At 35.8% G+C, this 21,750-nt stretch overlaps 2 protein-coding genes across 3 annotated transcripts; both read right to left on the bottom strand.

Annotated features, from left to right (window-relative positions):
- Positions 1-19: 19 nt before the first annotated feature.
- igfbp7 (insulin-like growth factor binding protein 7) lies at positions 20-12,852 on the bottom strand. Its single transcript, XM_051918320.1, has 5 exons — positions 12,380-12,852; positions 8,899-9,008; positions 6,441-6,548; positions 6,075-6,201; positions 20-1,179 (listed from the first exon to the last, which is right to left on the bottom strand). Exons 1-5 carry the CDS (start codon positions 12,792-12,794, stop codon positions 1,160-1,162), a joined length of 780 nt encoding a protein of 259 aa, XP_051774280.1. The 5' UTR covers positions 12,795-12,852; the 3' UTR covers positions 20-1,159.
- A 2,205-nt stretch (positions 12,853-15,057) lies between these two features.
- Positions 15,058-21,694, bottom strand: LOC127494503 (cytochrome c oxidase assembly protein COX18, mitochondrial). 2 transcript variants are annotated; one of them, XM_051860437.1, is made up of 7 exons: positions 21,520-21,694; positions 20,482-20,909; positions 18,432-18,532; positions 17,377-17,543; positions 17,126-17,241; positions 15,974-16,081; positions 15,058-15,451 (listed from the first exon to the last, which is right to left on the bottom strand). In XM_051860437.1, exons 2-7 carry the CDS (start codon positions 20,896-20,898, stop codon positions 15,284-15,286), a joined length of 1,077 nt encoding a protein of 358 aa, XP_051716397.1. In that variant the 5' UTR covers positions 20,899-20,909; positions 21,520-21,694; the 3' UTR covers positions 15,058-15,283. The 2 variants fall into 2 exon arrangements, with proteins under 2 accessions (XP_051716397.1, XP_051716398.1); XM_051860438.1 differs by lacking the exon at positions 21,520-21,694 and having other exon boundaries at positions 18,432-18,536; positions 20,482-20,692.
- Between the last annotated feature and the right edge of the window lie 56 nt (positions 21,695-21,750).

Here is a 21,750-nt window from a genome sequence, read left to right as displayed (position 1 = left end):
GCAGACACAACAAACTCCATGCCTCTCAAAGTACATCTTTATTCATTGGTGTTATACAAATATCAACAAACAAACAAATGCATTAGATGCTCAGACTTTTAGAGAACAACACTTAATTCTACTGCAATTTAGGAACCAACAGAATAGAAGGAAATCTGTGGAAACTTCTATGGCAGTGATAAATGAGCTGTTAATTCTTAACCTAATCTAAACCTCTGACCTACAGTATTTGTGATTTGTTGTTAAGTGAACTTGTCATGTCATAAACTGTTGGTTTGATTTAGATTAATAAAATGTAATCCATATCTTAATTTTCTAATTTATCTTTTTGTTTTAACTTTTTTTTTTTTTTTTTTTTTTTTTGCATTTTAAATGCAGAGAATATAAGAGAATTTGATTTATAAATTGTACATTTTAATATAATGTATTTAAATATAAAATGTAACATACTTTTGGCCCATGGCCCTCAATCAAGTTTGAGTTTTGGCCCTTTATTGCAAAAAGTTTGGGCAACTCTGATTTGGATTAAGTAGTCTTAAACCTTTTTGTTTTAACTAAACCTAGGAGGGACAGCATCTGAAAGTTTGTGCACAAAAAGAGTTGACGTTCAAAATAAGTTGTTCGTTCAGCACCATAGACGTCAACCAAAAACAAAATAGAAAATAAAGGAATGAGTACAATATTTGTATCCTCAAACTTATCTTGAAAAATAACAAAGAGAAGCAAAGCATGCATATACGTGGAGACAAGATATTTGAGTGCCTCAAATGCAAGCAAGTGTGAATGATTTGATGTGCTGTATGAAGTGTGTGTATGCATGCCTGAATGTTTGCGTGGAGATATGTATTCACGTGTATGAGTGCGAGTATCTCTTGGAAAATCAATCTGATGGTCGTCCCGGTTGGCGCTTTACAGTATCAAAGTTGTTCTGCGGGCAGACAGATTGTAGAATTAGGTAAACAATATGAATGGAGAAATGTCAGGGTCTGTTTTTTTGTGAGTGTGCCTGAACAACTTCTATAGAATAAGTGCCCACATGCGAGGTGCTGTTTGTGGTTCAGGCAGTGTGCGTGAGCAGTGATTACACTAGATGCTACGTGCTTGTCCTCAGTGCACAGGCGTAGTGAGATTCATCATCTCAGTCAGAGTCCATGCCCTCTTACAGCTCGCTATCCTTCACTGCATACAAACAGACAAGAGACACCAATGAAGTCTTACAGTTTTTTAGTTTGCTGCACAAAAAGGAGTGTAGTGTAAGTGTTACATAGCCAATAAAGTATTCTGGCATTAAATAGTTCGCCTAAATATGAAAATTCTGCTCCAAAAACCACAATAAAAGTAGTTCATATGACTTGTGTGTTATATTCCAAGTCTTATGTGTGACGAACAGTGTTAGGGGTGACGCATTACAAGTAACTTGAGTTACATAATCAGATTACTTTTTTAATTTACAACAAAATATCTAAGTTACTTTTTCAAATAAGTAACGCAAATTACTATTTCACATTTATTGAGTGACAGCTCTCCTGTCCCCATGTTGAGAGAAATAAAGTGCAGAGGAGTTGTGTGCGTTGATGTAGTTCTATGATGGCTATTGTAGTTCTAGACTAAATCTGAACATGCATTTCCTCATCTTACTTGCACAAAAACATTCAGTATTCCTCAAAATGAATAAAAACAGTGAAATGCAATTTCAAAATTTTACGCAAACCTGTAATAATTAACTATATTAAATTACACAAATATACTTCATGTATTTAATCTCACTTTATTAACCAAAGTCTTTGCTGCTGACCTTCAATGATCCAATTCAACCATACTAAGTAAAAATTACATTAGATTAGATTTAGAAATTTAGATTTAGAGTGTTGAACTTCCTTCTCCTGTATCCTATTAGTCTTTGATCCAGAATGGCAGCACAGCTGAAAGGTTTGTATGAGCTGCGCCCTGTACTGTACAGGTGTAAATATAGATTTCCTTCAGTTTAGAGGCTTATTCATTTCACTTTTGGTGTGAAAGAGCCTTAACATTTGCCAAAAATAGAACTTTTTTTGTTGTTGTTGCTTTTTAAAAACAAACAAGCCCAGGTGAGAAAAAGTAACGCAAAAGTAATGTAATGTAATAAACTTTTCATAAAAAATAACTAAGAAATGCAATTAGTTACTTTTTTAGGGAGTAACATAATATTGTAATGCATTACTTTTAAAAGTAACTTTCCCCAACACTGGTGACTAACAGATTATTGAAGCAGTGTTATTTTAGTATTATTTATATACTATTATAGTATGTATTAATATTTTGAACTTGCTTTTATTTTTATATTTCTAGTTTTCAGTTTAAATTTAGTTTTTTCATGACAACTCTCGGAGTGTTTGGAATGTTAATGGATATGACAGCGTTGATATGTTTGGTCTTGGCGGAATATCTGCTATGCTGCTGCTACTATTGATTATTGCTGCTGCTGCAGAGCAAGTACGTGACTTGCTACTGTACATACATACAATACATACACAACATGTTGCTGTGAGCAAGTAAACATGCTGCTGCTGTACAAAATAGCATTCATGAATTACCTGTAGCAGATCTATACAGGTACACCGCCCTCCACTAATATTGGCACCCTTGGTAAATATGAGCAAAGGTGGCTGTGAAAATAAATCTGCATTGTTTATCCTTTTGATCTTATATTTAAAAAATATCAGAAATATCTCATGAAATAAATGTTTTTCTCTAGTTCATGTTGGCCACAGTTATTGGCACACAATTATTGCAATGCCCTTTTCCCAAGATAACAGCTCTGAGTCTTCTTCTATAATGCCTGATGAGTTTGGAGAACACCCTGACAAGAGATCAGAAATCATTCCTCTTTACAGAATCTCTCCAGATCTTTCAGATTCCCAGCTCCATGTTGGTGCTTCTTCGCTTCAGTTCACCTCACTTATTTCTAGGGATCAGGTCAGGGAACTGGGACGGCCATGACAGAAGCTTCATTTTGTGCTCAGTGACCCATTTTTGTGTTGATTTTGATGTTTGTTTTGGATCATTATCCTGATGGAAGATCCAAACACTGCCTATTATAAGATTTCTAGCAGAAGTGGTCAGGTTTTGATTTTTTTTATCTGTTGGTATTTGCTAGAATCCATTATACCATGTATCTGAACAAGATGTCCAGGACCTCCAGCAGAAAAATATTCCCACAACATTAAAGATCCAGCAGTATATTTAACCGTGGGCATGGGGTACTTTTTATCCATGTGTGCACCAAACCCATCTGGTGAGTTTGCTGCCAAAAAGCTCTTTTTTTTTTTTTTTTTTTTAAAGTTTCATCCGACCATAGAACCAGGTCCCTTTTGAAGTTCCAGTCGTGTCTGACAACTGAATATGCTGGAGATTGCTTTTGGATGAACAAGGACGATTTTTCTTCAAACCCTCCCAAACAACATGTGGTGATGTAGGTGCTGTTTGATCATTTTTTTTTAGGCTTTCTGACCCAAGACTCAAATGGTGACAGAGTGCCTCACTGTTTCCTCTGTAATTCTCCAGCTGTGATCCTTGGAGAGTCTTCGGTCACTCAAACTCTCCTCCTCACTGTATAGAGGACGATTTAGACACATGTCCTCTTCCAGGCAGATTTGTAACATCTTTAGTTGATTGGAACTTCTTAATTATTGCTCTGATGATGGAAATGGGGATTTTCAATGCTTTAGCTATTTTCTTACAGCCACTTTTTATTTTGTGAAGCTCAACAATCTTTTGTTGCACATCAGAACTATATTCTTTGGTTTTACTCATTGTGATCAATGATTAAGGTAATCTGGCCTTTGTGTTTCCTCATATTTGTACTCCTGTGGAACAGGAAGTCATGGCTGGATATTTTCATGCTCCTAGTCACCCTGATGTGCAAAAAAAAAAAAAAAACGTAAATATGAATGGGGATATACTTCAGAGATATTTTACTCATAAGAATTTCTAGGGGTGCCAATAATTGTGGCCAATATGCAATTATTTTAAAATGTGAGTTTTCCTCACTTTCAATTGTTTTACTTCAATGAAAGGTTAGAATTTTGTGAATTTTTTTTAAATAAAAGATCAAAAGGATAAACAATGCAGATTTATTTTCACAGCCACCTTTGCTCATATTTATCAAGGGTGCCAATATTAGTGGAGGGCACTGTATTTGAAGGTTGAGCACGTGAGCTCATTGGCTACTGATACAGCAGGAACCAGTCAGCTGTGCTCTATAGAGAATGATGTGATTGCAAGCAGGTTGAGTTAAGGGTCAGCCTGCGCCATCTAGAGTTTCGTGACCGAACGTTGTATTTTTTAGTAATTTTGTTATGTGCTTTTTATTAGGGCCCGAGCACCAAGGTGCGAGGACCCTCTTGGAATTGCTCTGTTTATTATTGGTTTTTATTTTTTTTATATTTCCATTTAGCTTGAATTTAATTCTCTTTCAGTTTTAGTATAAGTACTTCAACTTATTTCAGTTAGTTTCCAAGGCAACATTTCTAATTTTCATTAAGGTTTAAAATTTTCACCTAATATTATTATTTAATTTCAGCTTTTCAATTAACGAAAATAATTTTTACTCTTTCCCCGCCATTAACAGAATTTTACATCATTTATGAGACAACACTTCCCGGCAATTGACGGAATTGTCCGACTTTCCATGTTTTCACTGTTATAAAGTATAACTTCTGAAAGAGTAGAGAATCTCAGGATCAAAACACAGGCAAAGAGAAGTAGAAACTAGCTATAAAAGCATTGCTTATGCATGTTGTAGTCTTTGAAAAAAAAAAAAAAACGCGATTTTTTTTCAGCTTTTTGTTTAAAATTTAGCTTTTTTTTTATGAAACTTAGTCAATCAAGTGTTGATAAAAAAGAATGCATGAAGCTAGAATAAAACTTTTTTATATTCATACAACAAAATATTCTGGAGGGCCATAACATTTTGTGAAAATGATCAAAAACGCTGGCGGTGGCTAGCAACTTAAAAAAAATGCTGGTGGGGAAAGAGTTAATAGTTTTGATTTAAAAATAGCACTGGATTTAAGTACACTTTAAAGATTTGAAATCTCATTTGCATCTGCATTCAGATTAAAAAAGTCAGATTTGACATCATTGGTTCTTGTGTGCATCAATAAAATACATGCCTACAAAGACTTAGAGTAAAAAAAAGTTCTTACTTCCGGAACCCGACTGTTGCACTCTATACAGCATACGAGTCAAATAGACTCATTATGGTACTTTTATGCTGCCTTTTGTAATTTTGGAAGCACTGTAGTCACATAATGATTTGTTGTAGAGTTGTCAAAAGTACTGACTTCGGTACCAAGTCGGTACTGAAATTTTAAAAATATGACGCTTTGAGCAATTCAAACACTTCCGTGTGCTTTCAAACTCTCCCGTGCGATGATAATTGTATCCAATCACAGACATATCCGATAAGCACGTGAACCCAATGGCCAATGAGGTGTTTACGAATCTGCTCAACAGCGCTCAAAGCATCACATTTTTAAAATTTCAGTACCGACTTGGTACTGAAGTCGGTACTTTTGACAGCTCTATTTTGTTGTATGGAAAACAGCAGCTTGGACATTCCACTAAACATCTCTTTTTTGTGTTCCGTGAAAAAAAGAAAAGAAAGTTGGATACGGATAAAAAAAATGCGGATTTGGAACAACATGAGGGTGAGTAAATGAGGATTATCCAAGAGCTTCTTTAGAAATCATTCAATCAATCTCATCTAAGCTGGAATTTCAGAGCATGCCTTAAGTGTAACAACATTTTAATTGACTGAAAACCAGAGTATGTTCCTTAGCAAGTTGGTTTATGGGCTGTCAGCATGGAACAGTACAAACATGTCACTGCAACTATCTTGCTGACAGGGAACTGGCAGGTGATGTGGGCCAAGAAAACACAGCTTGGCATGATGGGACATGTTCTATAAAGTCCCGTACAAATGCACACACAATTCTCTACAAATGCAAGGGTCTTTTATGTAACCTGAAGTATGTGCAGATGGACTGATTTATTGCAGATCAGTCAACTATGGTTCAACCGCACTCACTCACCCTTCTTGGGAGGAATGTCATTGATGGAATCCACCACATGGATTGTGCCCACAGCTGATGCTTCGCCCTCGACGTTACTGGCGTGACACTCGTAGGAGCCGTCCTCATCCTTGGTAAGAGGAGATATCTGCAACAGATGGCCATCAGCCATAATTTTCACCCAATCTGTTCTGAATGTTTTGATAAGTTCAGAGAACTCCAAACAAATGTAATTTGAGAGGAGCCTAGAGTGCTTTCAGAGCAGCCCTGCCAACAAGAAACGGTTTTGCGTTGCACAATAAACAACACTCATAACTTGTAGCAGAAAGCTTGTAGTTATATGTGGAGAGAAAAACTAAAGAGTTTATATTTAGTTAAAACACTTACTAGCACCCAGCCAGTAACCTCATGTTTTTCCGGGCCTCCGCGGGTCTGGATGGCCAGGTTGTCTTTGTCTCCTGGGAGCGGCACAGTCTTTTCTTTGCTATCAGATACCTAATGAGAAACACAACAGCAATAAAGACTTTTACTTTTACACTCTATAGGTTAATTCAGAACAAATTTCACAATATAAATCGCTAAACACATAATTTTTTTTTGTTAGTTCTGTGGTTATCCGTGATTAAGTTTCACCAGACTCTATTCGTACAGATAAGCAAAGATTTTTTTTTGAGTTTTTCCTCTAAACTATGACCACATGTGGAACCAAACACAGTAGATCTTAAACAAGCAAATGGTGTATGCTTTCATGGTAAACAACAGCCATCTGAAATCAGGATAGTTCACCCAAAAATGAGAATTCTGTCACCATTTACTTAGTTGATGGGCCCTATTGCCTTCCATAGAATGGGAAAAAATACTATGGAAGGCAATGGGGTCCATCAACTGTTTGTTTTCTGACATTCTACAAAATATCTTCCTTTGTGTTATGCAGAAGACAGAAATTCATACAGGTTTGGAAGTACTTGAGGGTGAGTAAATGACAGAATTTTCATTTTTGGTTGAACTATCCCTTTAAACTCAGGACCATTTTTTTGAAATGTTTAACGTGGTAAATGCACTCAAAAAAATGAATTGTTGGATTTACTTAAAAAAGAAGTGTCAAGTGGTTCCACGCAACTATATTGAGTAATTTGTACAAAAAACAGTTTTTAGTTGAATGAACAAAAAAATTCAAGTAAAGCTGACAAAATTTCTTTGCGTAAATACAAATCATTTGAATGTCACTGTTACATAATATTTATATGTGCAGTTTACTTAATAATGTTATGTTGATTACGTAAGGTGACTTTATTTTTATTTTTTATTTTTGTGAACAATTGTTTTTATTGAAAAATCATTTTAAATGAAAAGGATACAACATATCAGAATGCAGCCCCCCACCCCAAAATGAACTCAAAAAATAACTCATTGAACAAACTCAGTTGAATTGAGCGCAGGAATTCTATCCTATAATCATGCGTATATGAGTGCGCACAGCCTAAACACAGGCGACACTCTTCTGCATAATGGTAACCACAAAATTCAAAAACATTACAGAAACTACTCTAAATGTCCAGCATAACTGAACATTAAACACTAACATAAACTAACATCTTTCCCTTTACAGTGAAAAGTAGAAACAACTCAGTTAAATTACGTTCATGTAGTTACATGAGTTTTTTAAATAATGCGAACAAGGATGATTTGAGTGAAACTAACAACAGTGAAAGTTCATAAACACATTTTCTGATATAAACATATGATTATAGGCCTACTTAAGTTACAGTAAGGTCTAAAAGACTGAAATGCTTCTATTTTGAATTTTTCTAATTGAATAAACATTTTTCATTATCTGCATATCAATTTCAGTGAAAAATTATCTGAATTCTTAATAATAATAATTGTATTATAATTGATATTAGTTTTGTTATTATTACTTATAAAAACATAATAATAATAATAATAATTGTTGTTGTTGTTGTATGTGATGACAATATTAAATTGAATAAAATAAATGAAAGAAATGCAAATTTATCTTACTTTTCAAAATCCTCTCACTCTTTCTCTTTCCTGTCCACCAGACTTTGTTTTTTATTGCTTAAACTTTTTAATCTCCTTCCTTGATCTCAAGAGATGCTAAAAGTATTTTGAGAGAGTGTGGGTCTACAGTGCTTCATTGCCGTAATAAAAATATCCCAGGGATAGGCTGAAATTCTGTAGCCAGGACTTAATCTAGTTTCCACCATTTATGAAGCATGACTAACCTGATCATCAGAAACCCCATAAGAAAATACAGCCTGCATTTCCTCCTGTTTAAATAACTCTCAAACTAATTTATGGACAGAAAATATGAGTTACAGCAAACATTTATTTTTAAATACTAATATTTCCCAGGGTTTCAGATTTCCTGTAGCTGAGAGGGGTTAATTATGAGGTTTTTCCTGGGAAATCACCAAGTCATTTTTTGCATTTTTTTATTTGTGGCTTTTCATATTAGTGACAGCTAGTACAAAGCAGATTCCAGACCCATGGAATTCTTTGATTCTATCTTTAAGGAGAAATCCTGTCTCCTTTTAGGTCTAGAATGGAAAAATGTGATAGCTGATGACATGCTTGATAAACTGCTTCCTGCCCTGATCCCTCCCTTGTTTGTGGTGCTATTGTTTCTGCACTGTGTTATTCATAGAGGTGGACATCCTTTGACATAGCTGGAGCAGTACTGTACGCACAAACACATCCTTCCTCTTTTATATGGGACTTAGGCCTGTGCTATAGGATCTGATACATGAAAAAATAACAGTTCAGATGTTATATACAAAAGCAATATAGACAGATTCACTGCCTTTTTAAATTTATTTTGTACCTTTCTCCAGGTGAGCACAGGTGTTGGTATCCCGGTAGCTTCACAGCTTAGGAAGACCTGTGAACCTGTCACATTCCAGACCTCTCCTGGAGCTGTCACTATAACTGGTCCTACATTGGACAGAAAGACAAAATGATTTAGAAGTTGCATATATAAACATCATGCCATGCTAAGGTTAGCCTATCATCATGCCTGGAAGAGTGAGGAATTCTAGGTTGTGATGGACAGATACAGACAACGGCCTCATTAAGCACGTTTACATGTACGCTGATAACTCAAAAATCAGCTTATTGAAATAACCCGTTGTACGGGTTTACATGCAAACCAATAACCCGACAACGCAAGTAAACTGCATTTACTTGACTTTATTAATAAATCTCTTACTGCGAAATGCTCGTTCTGTCTGGATGCACTTAAATCCACCTTAAGGACACATTCCTGTCATATATCACACATGCGCACCAATAATTTTGATTTCATGGTGACTTTAAATTAATTATTTAATAAAAATTACAGTGAATGGGGGTTGTGAATGGTAGCGTTGAGGAACAGATGACATTTTCACCGGATTAATGAACTCAAGACTCGTTGATGGATCATTTAGACGTGTTTTGTAAACTGGATCAACCGATAGCGTACATTGAAAAGATCCAACTCAAACAAATTATTCGTTTACAAATCGTAGGCCTACATCGCTCTTGTGAACTCTCATGAACTTTTATGTTTCTTTTTGATAGTGTTTGTTACTCTGGAGCCAGTGAGTCCTCATGGACTTTCATGTTGTTGAAATGGTGGCCAGGATTTGTGAGAAACTCATATTCTGTGCTTCACTGTTACAGAAGAAAGGTTTGGAACAACAGGGTAAGTAAATGACAAAATTTTCTCATTTCATAAAATGAGAAAATGTTGCAGGTCAAATCTATTGATTTTTTCTACACTGCTCTCTGCCATAGTCTGAATGGTCAATCGCGGCATTCAGCGGTCAAATATTTATAAATGTATATAAATATGTATATGTTGTATATATTTATAAATAATGTATATATTTATAAATTTATAAATAAAAAAATGTAAAAGATAATTGCAAATTTTTCTTAATCGCAATTCTGACCTTTTTTTTTAAAGTCAGAATTGTGAGATATAAAGTCGTAATTGCGAGAAAAAAAGTCAGAATTGCAATTAAAAAAATCGCAATTATCTTTTTTATTTTTTTTATTCAGTGGTTAATATTTTTAATCCAGTTTATATCGTGCAATTCTGACATTTTTATATTTTTAAATAATTTGCAGTTATAACAAATATAATTGTTTGACATTATAACACGCCATTGTGAGTTTATATCATGCAGTTCTGAAAAAAAAAGTTTTTTTTTCTCCGAATTGGACTTTATAACTCGCAATTTTGAGTTTATATCTCACAATTTTGACTTTTCAAAACTGAAAATGTTGCAATTACCTTTTTTATTCTGTGGCGGAAACAAGCTTCCATAGTCTCTCGTTCATTTACTGTATTAAAATGACTTCAGAGGAAACTATTTAACAGCATTAAAATATTAAATGAAAAAATATAAAATTATAAAAATAAATTTAACTCTAATCAGTATCTCTTGTCCACGTTTATTAATGCTCTGAACCCTAAGAATCTGAGTGATAATACCATCAACACTAAAATATGTACACAAATCCCTCAAGTAGGCTATGAAATATTCCGATATGTAGGCCTAGTGTTAAACCAGTAAGAACCCACATGGACTGAGATTACTTTAGGTGAGATAATGTCTTGCCAAGGGTGCTCACAGGATTCTCATCCATGCAAACAACAACAACAACAAAAATACCAATTTGTTTACATTTAGCTACCTTAATTAAAACTTGTCCCACTGTAAACTGGAAACACAAGTTATAAAGTATTTATTCTGGCAGCCACAGCTACCAGTTTTTCTCCATAAAAATGACTGGATTTTTCTTACAGTGAAGGTAAAACAAATCACTGTGCACTGGTTGCAGCCCTTCTTTGCTCCTGCTGAGTTCTGTTATATTGTCAACTTATGGGTTGATTAGCAGAAGCCAAAGGTCTCTGCTAGAGAACTCCTCTGGCTCTATTAACCCCATGCCAGAATGCTGGTATAATGAATTACATGCAGGTTCACTGATTCAAGTTTTAAAACAACAGTCTGCCTTGTGTTTTGCTAAGCGAGACATTGCTATTTGATCAGGGCTGATCTCCCTTTTCAGTATTGAAAATCCACCCGAGAGGCTGGAATTTCAGACATGTCTGTTCAGGGATAGTGTGTTTCCACCCTATATGAAAACAATGGCCTCTGGCCTGTTCCGTTGTTGCCTTAACACACACACCGTCAATGTATATGTGTGTGTACAATTTATTTGTCCCGGGGAGAACGTACAGGTCAGTGTATTAGTGATCCCGGGAGAAAAGAAACCCAAATACAAAACACATGACAGCTGAATCATGTGAGCGACTGGATCACGTAGGGCATTAACAAAGCAACAATTATTCTAAAATAGCAAAGTTGTTGATGCAGCTGTGCATAAAGGCCAGCATTTCATTTCTCTGCACATATTATCAGGCCTCACGGTCAAATTCTACACTGGATGACATCAAAAAACTGTCCTTTAAATGGCTGCGGGTGATTACTTCAAAACAATTAATGTTCTTTCTACAGAAACAGTCCATCTGAATTCAAACAGTGAGCCATTATAAATACATTAACCACACGCACATGATTTTTTAGCTTCTGGTTTCGGGCTCATTAAGTACAGAAACATAATTAATTAATGAAAGATGAAATAACCAACATCCATGTTTACAAAACATGGCAACAGTTTACAGTGGCCCCAAAACATTTCTGGACACTTAAAATCACACTCAAAAATGTCTGTATTCATAAATACAAAATGCATTACATCCACTGCATACACATGCTTTGTGTTATATTTAAACACCCATATCAAAACAGCAGAATCTATTTCAGAATTTGAATTGTGGAACTGACTTTTGTCCTCCGTTATCAGGGTAAGTCATGTGTGCTTTAAATATTATGAATTACTTATACACTTTATTAATTAAAATATTTTTGGTTTATTTTGTATGGTAAAATTGATATATTTGCCGTTTCCACATGATTTGTTTAATTTTTGAGCTAAAAAGCCTATAATAGGCTTCCTAGTGACAAGCTCTATTGTGACAACTTACCCCATAGTTTGACAGCCATTGGGGCATGTTGTTACAAAATTTTGACTGTATATGTGACTAAACAGAAATTTTAAATATAACCCTACTCTTATCCACTGGCGGTATCCCATATAGTCTATGATAATATATAAATACTACTTTCATGACATTTCTATTCAGTTGTAGCCCATATATGCACTACTGATAAAATGCTTATTTATTAATTAAAGTTATAAAAGTGTTGAATGATAAATGCAGAGAGGGTCTTACTATGTTTAAGACATCTCACCTTGAGCACATTTGCCCTTGTTCTGAATCTTAATCTCCTGTTTTTCCTCCTTCACTGCTTTCACACTAGCTGCTTTCAGCTCACAGCCACTGTTATAGTTCACGCCATCAGTGCCGCACACAGGATAGTTGCTCTTGCACACGCAGACCCCTGATTTACTCTTCTTGTCTTTGTTGCTCTTGACGCACTCGAGTCCGGACGCGCAGCGCTTGGCTGAGGGTCCGCGTCCCCCGCACGGCTCTCCCATTCCAGACGCACAGAGCTCGCAGCAGCCGCACGCGTCCAGCAGCGTCCCGGATGAGCAGCCCTCGGCCGGCAGCGGCGTACACTGGCTCGGGTCGCAGGTGCCGCAGCTGCGGGGTAGCCGGTCCGCTGACGCCACAACGAACAGTGTTAATAGCAGAAAGCAGAGCATGGTGAGGTGTGAAGGGTTTCTGGCTGGTTCGGAGTCTGCTGCTTCTCTCTGCTTAGGATTGAGGTACTAGACCCCGCCCAGCAGGGAAATAAACTTACAATAACACAAGCATATCCTCTTTTTTTTTGGCAATGATTTTGTGGTTCTATTGTTGTTGGTATTATTTGTGGATACAATGGAATGGATTGTGTTTACTGATGGATTTAGCTAGATGAGAAGATTTTAGTGTGTGCTATGGTATTGCTAGGGTGTTAAAGTTTCCCAAGTCAAAAGAACCCACTTTCAAGTGTCTATATGACAAGGATTCTCAAACATTTCCCTTTCCCTAACAGATATGTGATGAATAAAGACACATTTATATCATGTAAGAATACAGTTTTTCTCGATTGCTAACACACAGTTCAAGAAACAATTCACCATTTTCTCACAACTATAAACACAATCTCAAAACTCCACTCCAGCTTGTACAAACCTCAAACTTCCAGGTCAAATTCAAATATTTTAGTCAAAAACATATCCTCTTTTGTCAAAATCAAACTTTGGCCTCATATGACACACAAAGCCCAACAAATACACAAACTAATCCACTGCCTGAGAACACTAGTGAGAATTCAAAACACTGGTACAGAAACCTCTTTTTGACAATCAGGAATCATTTTACAGCTCATGTCTATTACAGTACTTGTCGGTTCCGTTCACTGCTATTATAAAGCTTGGATGCGTCAGGATATTTAGTAATATAACTCTGATTGTGTTTATCAGAAAGAAGAATGTCATATACACCTAGGATGGCTTGAGGGTGAGAAAAGCTTGGGGTAATTTTCATTTTAAAGTGAACTAATCCTTTAAATTGATTTAAAGGGTTAGTTCACCCAAACATGAAAATAATGTCATTTATTACTCACCCTCATGCCGTTCCACACCCGTAAGACCTTCGTTAATCTTCGGAACACAAATGAAGATATTTTTGTTGAAATCTGATGGCTCAGTGAGGCCTGCATAGCCAGCAATGACATTTCCTCTCTCAAGATCCTTTAATGTACTAAAAACATATTTAAATCAGTTCATGTGAGTACAGTGGTTCAATATTAATATTATAAATCGACGAGAATATTTTTGGTGCGCCAAAAAAAACAAAATACCGACTTATAGTGATGGCCGATTTCAAAACACTGCTTCAGGAAGCTTCGGAGCGCTATGAATCAGCGTGTTGAATCATGATTCGGATCGTGTGTCAAACCGCTATACTGCTGAAATCACGTGACTTTGGCGCTCCGAACCGCTGATTCGACACACTGATTCATAACGCTCCAAAGCTTCCTGAAGCAGTGTTTTGAAATCTGCCATCACTATGTAAGTCGTTATTTTGTTTTTTTTGGCGCACCAAAAATATTCTCGTTGCTTTATAATACTAATATTGAACCACTGTACTCACATGAACTGATTTAAATATGTTTTTAGTACATTAATGGATCTTGAAAGAGGAAATGTCATTGCTGGCTATGCAGGCCTCGCTGAGCCATCGGATTTAATCAAAAATATCTTAATTTGCGTTCCGAAGATTAACGAAGGTCTTACGGGTGTGGAACGGCATGAGGCTGAGTAATAAATTACATTATTTTCATTTTTGGGTGAACTAACCTTTTAAAGTAATATTAAAGACTGTTTGAACTTTCTATTCATCAAAGAATCCTGAAAAAAATACATCACAGTTTCCACAAAAATATTAACCAGAACAAAGGATTTTAACATTGATAATAAATGATTCTTGTTCATCAAATCAGCATATTAGAGTGATTTCTGAAGGACCATGTGACACTGAAGACTGGAGTAATGATGCTGAAAATTCAGCTGCCATCACAGGAATAAATTACATTTTAAAATATATTCAAATAGAAAACAGTTAAAAATGTAACAATATTACTGTATTTTCCAATATGCCTTAGTGAGCATAAAATACTTTTTTTAAAAATATTAAAAAAATAAGCTGCAAAATACGTTGTGCAGATTAAAAATAAATAAATAAAATAACAAATAATCTCATGATGATCAATCTTTAGAAATAAGCATGAAAGATGAATGTCATTTTGACCTTTTTTAAACCACGTGCACTTTTTCCTATAAAAAAATGTGAAAACCCAATCTGAAATACTGTTTTATGATATTGTAGTTACATGGCTCATGCCAGGCCAGAATCATAAACCCCAGTGTGAGCAACAACTCTAATAACAAAATGGAGAACTATTTATTTTTTCACAAATAATTTTTATTTTTAACAACATCTACTACTATTGGAGTCTCTTTCCAAATGCTTTTGTTCATTAACATTCCTGACTTTATACTGAGATTCCTGACAGAAAGGCCTTTGTTTTGCCATACTCCTTTGGTTACAGTGTCATGTTGGATGAATCAACCTGTTTGCACACATCCACATGTTCAATTCCACATTTTCAGAAGCTGATGCTCTAATCTGCAATGTCTGGATCCATCTATATGATGTATTTGGCTACAAAGGCAGCTGCAATGTCCTTGTATGGAGTTTCAGAATCCGAACGTGTTGGAGGGATCCGACAGACGCCCCGGAAGCGAGGGGATCTCAGGAGCAGGTTATGTGCCAGTCCAACACAACTAGAGCTGAGCCAGTACAGAGACATGGACTATGAATTAGGAAAACAGAAAGAACAAAACGAGTCATCAGGAATCCTTAAAATATTTTAATTCGATTTGAATTTTTAAATTCATTGTGCTGTTTTTTTTTTATGAAGCATTCTCATGACCAACATCTTGAGAAACTTCTCATCTATTGCTCTTACGTAAGAAAGGACTGGAGACACAACACAAATACGTCTATGACAGATAGATAAGCACGAGACATCGATTTTTAAATCTGCTAGAGATATCACAGGAAAGTTGTACAACATCTCTTTCCTTTGTAACCAGTATCAGGTGGGCTTCAAAAACACAACCCTTCATACGCCCATTTTGTCCCAAAATCAAAAGCCACAGAGCATATCTGTCATGGTACAGAAGACATGATGTACCACTGTTGTCTTCTCTTTTGGAAAAACATCATCACTTGAAAACGTGAGTGATATATATTCATGTCATACATGTTGAAACATGTAAAGTTACTGTATACAGATACAGCAGATAATGGTTGAATGTGCCGGGATACTTACTGACGGGACTGTGGCGGCTATAGGGATCATCAGCAGAGATATTCCTCTGATGAAGTGTGTCACATACTTCTGGAACTTTGAAGGCTCTAGTTGTCTCAAGGCGAATATCTGGAAAAACAGTTCAAAAGAAAAAGATAAGAAACAAGCAAAATATTCACGGGCGAATAATAGATGAACCTCATAAACCCTGCCAAGAACAAGTCATATTTCACCCCAATTTTTAAATATAAATAAATAAATAAAAATGAGAAAAATAAAATTGGTTACCTATATTAGTTAAAGGGTTAGTTCACCCAAAAATTTAAATTCTGTCATCATTTACTCTGTCGTTTCAAACCAGTAAGACTTTCGTTCATCTTCAGAACACAAATGATGATATTTTCTATGAAATCAGAGAAATTTCTGTCCCTCCATTGACAGTCTACACAACTACCACTTTGACGCTTCAAAAAGTTCATAAGGAGATTTTAAAACTAATCGATATGTATTGAGCGGTTTAGTCTAAATTTTCTGAAGAGATGCGATTGCTTTATATGATGAACAGATTGAATTTAGACTTTTATTCACATATAAACATTGATCAACGCACACATCAGTTGTGGTAAACGGAAGCTCAAGCATGCTTGCTTGTGAATATGTGAATAAAAGCCTAAATTAAATCTGTTCATCATGTAAAGTGATCAAGTCTCTTCAGAAAATTTGGTCTAAACCACCCGATTAATATGGATTAGTTTTACGATCTTTTACGATCTGGTAGTTGCATAGCTGTCTATGGAGAGACAGAAAGCTCTCATATTTAAACAAAAATATCGTCATTTGTGTTCTGAGGAACGTTTGGAACAACATGAGGGTGAGTAACTGATGACAGAATCTTCATTTTTGTGTGAAGTAACTCTTTAACCAATTTACAACCAAAAAGTGGTGCAAATTTCAACTGAAAAGTCTTACTTCTGTTGGAGTATTGGTGATTTTTGGGTAAACATATAAACATAATTATATATATATATATATATATAAAATTCAAACTTTCTCGTAAATTTGTATGCTGACAGAAATTTTTTTTTTTTTTTTTGACTCTATAAATAGTCAATTTTCATCCTGGCCAAGTTTCTAGTGCTAGGTAGCAAGCCTAATTTTGTAGAAGTGCCTTGCCTCTGTGATGAGCAAGTTGATAAGGCCAAGAGAAATGGGCATGATCCAGGTAGAGTCTGGGAGAGTCAGGTCTGGGAACCACAGTGCGCCCCCTGTTGCCAAACCTGCTTCTGATGCTGATGAATGAGCAGAAATATGTTTGTTAGTTCATTAAAATCCTCTCTACAGGTGATTATGTTGGATGCATTGCTAAATACAAGCAACTAAAGAGCACACTTGGAAAACGTAATAGACCAAAGGATGTGACTCACCTAGGGGAACATGTCCCATTCCCAGGCTGAGATTACGCAGGGCCAGAGACAGACACACCCACATGGGCAGCTGGACCCAGATCAGTAAACTGGCCTTGAATGGGTGGCAGTTATCTCGGACATAAAGCTCAGACACGATTCGCTTCAGATTCTTCTTAAAATGAAACCTGTGGATGCAGTTGTTGTAATTAAGCAAACGGTTGATTGAATCCTTCAAAGTTTAAGTGTAGCTGAGAAATGAAATATTAATTTTTTTATTTTTTTTTAATCAGGCCATGTCGTTGTGAGGGAAGTTATTCTTGTTTTGCAGTAAAAAATATATAAACAGCTTAAAAAATGCTGAATATACCTTTCATTATATTATATTATGTTTAAGTTTAGAAATATTTAAAACGTTAAAATAAATATATTTTAATATTTTTAAAAATGTATTGTTTATTTTTTTTCACCATTGACAGATCATTTTTTTCATTTTATTCAGATCTCAAGTAAAATAAAGTAAAAAAAAAAAAAAAAAAATACATTTAATAAGATGTATTCTCTGAAAACAAGTCTTAATATCTTATGCAGTTTTGCTTCAAGTAAATTGAAACAAAATAATTTTGCAGTGAAATGAGACTCATTTTCTGAGAAAATTAATATGGGCTTTTCATATGACATAAAGACTTTAACCCAAGACAGAGACTGCATCCCAAATCACATACTTCCCTACTATATAGTAGGTGAAAAACAGTATGTGACAAAAGAAGTATGTCCAAATTCACAGCACTCATAAAAGAGTAGGCAAAAAGTACCCGGATGACCTACTGCTTGCGGTGAGATTCTGAAGTGAGCATACGATGGACACTTTACTATCCCATGAGGGTTTGTGAATGCCAGTGAAGCGACACAACTGATGCTGGTAGGTCACATGACAATGACAACATGGAGAATGTAGTACATACATGCATACTATATAAAACATACTTTTTAGCGCTCACAAAGAACTACTCGAGAGTATGTGATTTTGGTATATTTCATGCCATAGTAGATGGCATGAAAAAATGATCTCCTACCTGCATGTTTTCTCTGACCAGCCCTTCTCTTTGGCTTTCACAGAGATTTCAAAGCGTAACTGGTGGGCTAACACAGCGATCTCCTTCTGCAGAGCTTCAACCTAGCTGAGGCAAAAGGGCACAGTGTTTACTTTTTTCCAGCCTGAACTCCTTTTTAAGTATTTTCAACAAAGTCCCTGGCCTATGAAAGCAGTAATTCACTGGACACTACCACTGGTACTAAAAATGGAAATACAGCCTGGATGGACCAGTATTCAGTGAATAAGTTTAATAAAATTACTAAATTTTTCAGATACACACACCAGCACACATATTTTCAATGACTACAGATCAAACTTGAATTAAAAGGGACAAATGATTTGGCCTCATCTCTGCTTGTTTAGATACCAAGACATCAGTTTAAAGAGATGATCTGACATTCTACAGCTAATGTTCTCACACTGTGGGACATCAGTAGAGAAGGAAGGAGGGGGAGGGGGGGGGGGGGGGGGGCACATTCTTTTTGTTTCAATCCTCCTTCTTGGCAAGAGAAACATCCCACAGCTGGGAGAGTGGACGAGAGAGACGGAGAGTCTCTCAATAAGGCACATGATCTCCAGTGTTTACTCTGTGATATCTGCTGACCTCCAAGATGTGCCTCCCATACTGCACTAAGTGCAGACAAACAAAGAAATTCACATGAGAACGGGCTGTTTACTCAATGATTCACTTTAAACCTAGTCATGTTGCATCCTTATTAAAAGGAAAATAGTTTTTGTAAGCATTTAAAATCTGTTTTTGATGTACCATCCATTAACAAGCTCCATCCCTAGCCCACTCAGACCATTTATGAAAATTAAAAATATTCAGAAATCACCACAACCAGAAGTGTATCTTGGAAGAGAAGCTTTAAGTGACAGTGACATGACATTAAACGCACCTGATCCAGCTAATCAAGTTTGAAAACTATAGGTATGTCTGTTGGAGCTGGGATGGAACCTGAGTTAACCCATCCAAGATAGTGGCGACACATTAGGAGCAGTGAGTAGTGAACACACACACACCCGGAGCAGTGGGCAGCCATTTGCTGTGGCGCCTGGGGAGTGATTGGGGGTTAGGTGCCTTGCTTAAGGGCACCTCAGTCATTTCCTGTCGGTATTGAGAATCGAACCCACAATTTTCGGGTTACCAGTCCGACTTTCTAGCCATTAGGCCACGACTGCCCATTTTTGTTGTTTATCGCATCTGGTTAGGACATACTGTCAGAAATGAGGTGGAAAATGGCCATAAGTAGACTTCAAAAAAGGGATTATAAAAAGGGATAATGAAATTCTACAAACAAAGAATATATCCTCATTAAGAAAAGACAAAATGGGCCTGTGAATGCGCAGAAATAGGTGAAAAAAATATTTGATGACAAAACACTCATCACAACATACACTACCATTCAGAAGTTTGGGGTTAGTGAGATTTCTTTAAAAGAAATTAATACTTTTATTTCGCAAGGATGCATAAAATTTATCAAACGTGAAAGTAAAAACATTTATAATGTTATAAAACATTTCTATTTCAAATAAATGCTCTTCTTTAAAACTTTTTATTCAAAGAGTCCTGAATTTTTTCTATCATGGTTTCCATACAAACACTAAGCAAGCACAACTGTTTTCAACATTGACAATAATAATAATAATAATTATAATAAATATTCCTTGAGCACCAAATCAGCATATTAGAATGATTTCTGAAGGATCATGTGACAGAGAAGACTGGTGTACTGATGCTGAAAATTCAGCTTTGCATTACAAAAATAATTTTTTTTAAACATATTTAAATAGAAAACAGTTACTTTAAATTGTAATAATATTCCACTTTTTATTGTATTTTTGATCAAATAAATGCAGCCTTGGTGATCATAACAGGCTTCTTTCAAAAGAAGTCCCCAAACATTTGAATGGTTGTGTATAGCTAAAACAAAAAACAAAACGCCATTGCTAACAAGATTTAACGCAACCAAAGATCCAGACATGGACAACGACTACAACAGCCTCTTGCTGCAATGATCTGGCTGCACCTTTGCAATGATGATCGACTGATAGATTCCCAGGGGGAGAGTGATGGCGGTACGCAGTGCCAGCGTAGTGCACACAATGCTGGCCCACCACGGCAGTCCTGTCATCTGTTGAGCGGACACAAGGAGCTGCTCTGTGAGGTATATGGGCGTGGAGTCTGCAATGCTCTCATACCAGCTTGATCGGTCTGTAGTTATAGTTCTTCTGGGTTGAAGCCACAGGGCCAATGTGATGGAGGGATGGCCAGCTAAGAGGGGTGACCTGCTGCAGAGAGGCAGGATGATTTGAGTTCTGCTGTCCAGGCAGGAGGAACCATGAGAGATGCTTCTGATGTCAGGCCTCAGCGTTGATAGGTTGCTTTGGCGACATATCCGTAGAGTCACAAATGTCGCTGACCTGGTAAGCTTCGGCCACATCATTATGGATGAACCTATGAAAAAAATAACAGTGAAGGATCAAGAAGAAATCTCGGAAATGTCTGCACACAAAAGCTAAACCCTTTTGTTTCTAGTTTCTAGATCAAACTATTCTAGCTAGCATCACCTTAATTGTATATCCTGTGTTTGTACTTCTCTGTAGAAAACATCCTGCTTTTGTTTGTGCACGTTTAATTGTATAAAGACATAATGTTAACAACATGTAAGTATTGATTGCTCGTTGCCTGTTTATGATTAAAGATTAGTTAGTGTCATTTTTATTGAACACATTTCAAACTATGATTATATATATATATATATATATATTATAATCTTTTACGTTTTATATACTTTATCTTTATCTTGATACAAACTACATGCCATATATTAGATAATTCACCTTTTTGTGTTAAAAAATCAAATAATATTATAATTAAACAGGCCAGTCATATTATAATAAAACTCAACCTATGGAAAAAAATATTAAAATAATTAAAAAATATAAATATATTAAAATGCTTATATATATATAATCACCAGTCGTAACACCTTTAACCTGGTCAGAATGTTACAGTGAAGTTACCGGCTGCTGGTCACCTAGAAGAAACGTAACAAAATCTTCACCTTTGCTTGCGATTCCAAACTTTAGATAGTCAAGTTGTTTATCACATCATTTGCGCGTTGAATATTTAGTGAAAGATAATTTATTTTTCACAGTATGTACACATTCATCCTTTTCATTCGGAATGTCAAAATGATAAAGGCATGACAAGTCGCTTGAATATGACGTCATGTATTTCGCAAAACATTTGCGTCACTGAATCGCTCACTTTTTATTTAAAACAAATAGTTAGG

Source organism: Ctenopharyngodon idella, chromosome 14 (genome assembly GCF_019924925.1).
Source record: "Ctenopharyngodon idella isolate HZGC_01 chromosome 14, HZGC01, whole genome shotgun sequence".
NCBI lineage: Eukaryota > Metazoa > Chordata > Actinopteri > Cypriniformes > Xenocyprididae > Ctenopharyngodon > Ctenopharyngodon idella.
This window is presented reverse-complemented; position numbering and strand designations above follow the sequence as displayed.

What these genes read in the sequence shown, in the direction of transcription:
- LOC127494503 (XM_051860437.1), bottom strand. Translation starts at nt 20,898, where the DNA reads ATGATGTGGCCGAAGCTTACCAGGTCAGCGACATTTGTGACTCTACGG. An exon ending in AGTCGATCATCATTGCAAAG is followed by an intron (nt 18,533 to 20,481) that starts GTGCAGCCAGAT and finishes TGCCTCAGCTAG; the next exon opens with GTTGAAGCTCTGCAGAAGGA. An exon ending in AATGGGACATGTTCCCCTAG is followed by an intron (nt 17,242 to 17,376) that starts GTGAGTCACATC and finishes CTCATTCATCAG; the next exon opens with CATCAGAAGCAGGTTTGGCA.
- igfbp7 (XM_051918320.1), bottom strand. Translation starts at nt 12,794, where the DNA reads ATGCTCTGCTTTCTGCTATTAACACTGTTCGTTGTGGCGTCAGCGGAC. An exon ending in CTGTGCTCACCTGGAGAAAG is followed by an intron (nt 6,549 to 8,898) that starts GTACAAAATAAA and finishes GTTTCTCATTAG; the next exon opens with GTATCTGATAGCAAAGAAAA. An exon ending in TGACATTCCTCCCAAGAAGG is followed by an intron (nt 1,180 to 6,074) that starts GTGAGTGAGTGC and finishes GTTTGTATGCAG; the next exon opens with TGAAGGATAGCGAGCTGTAA.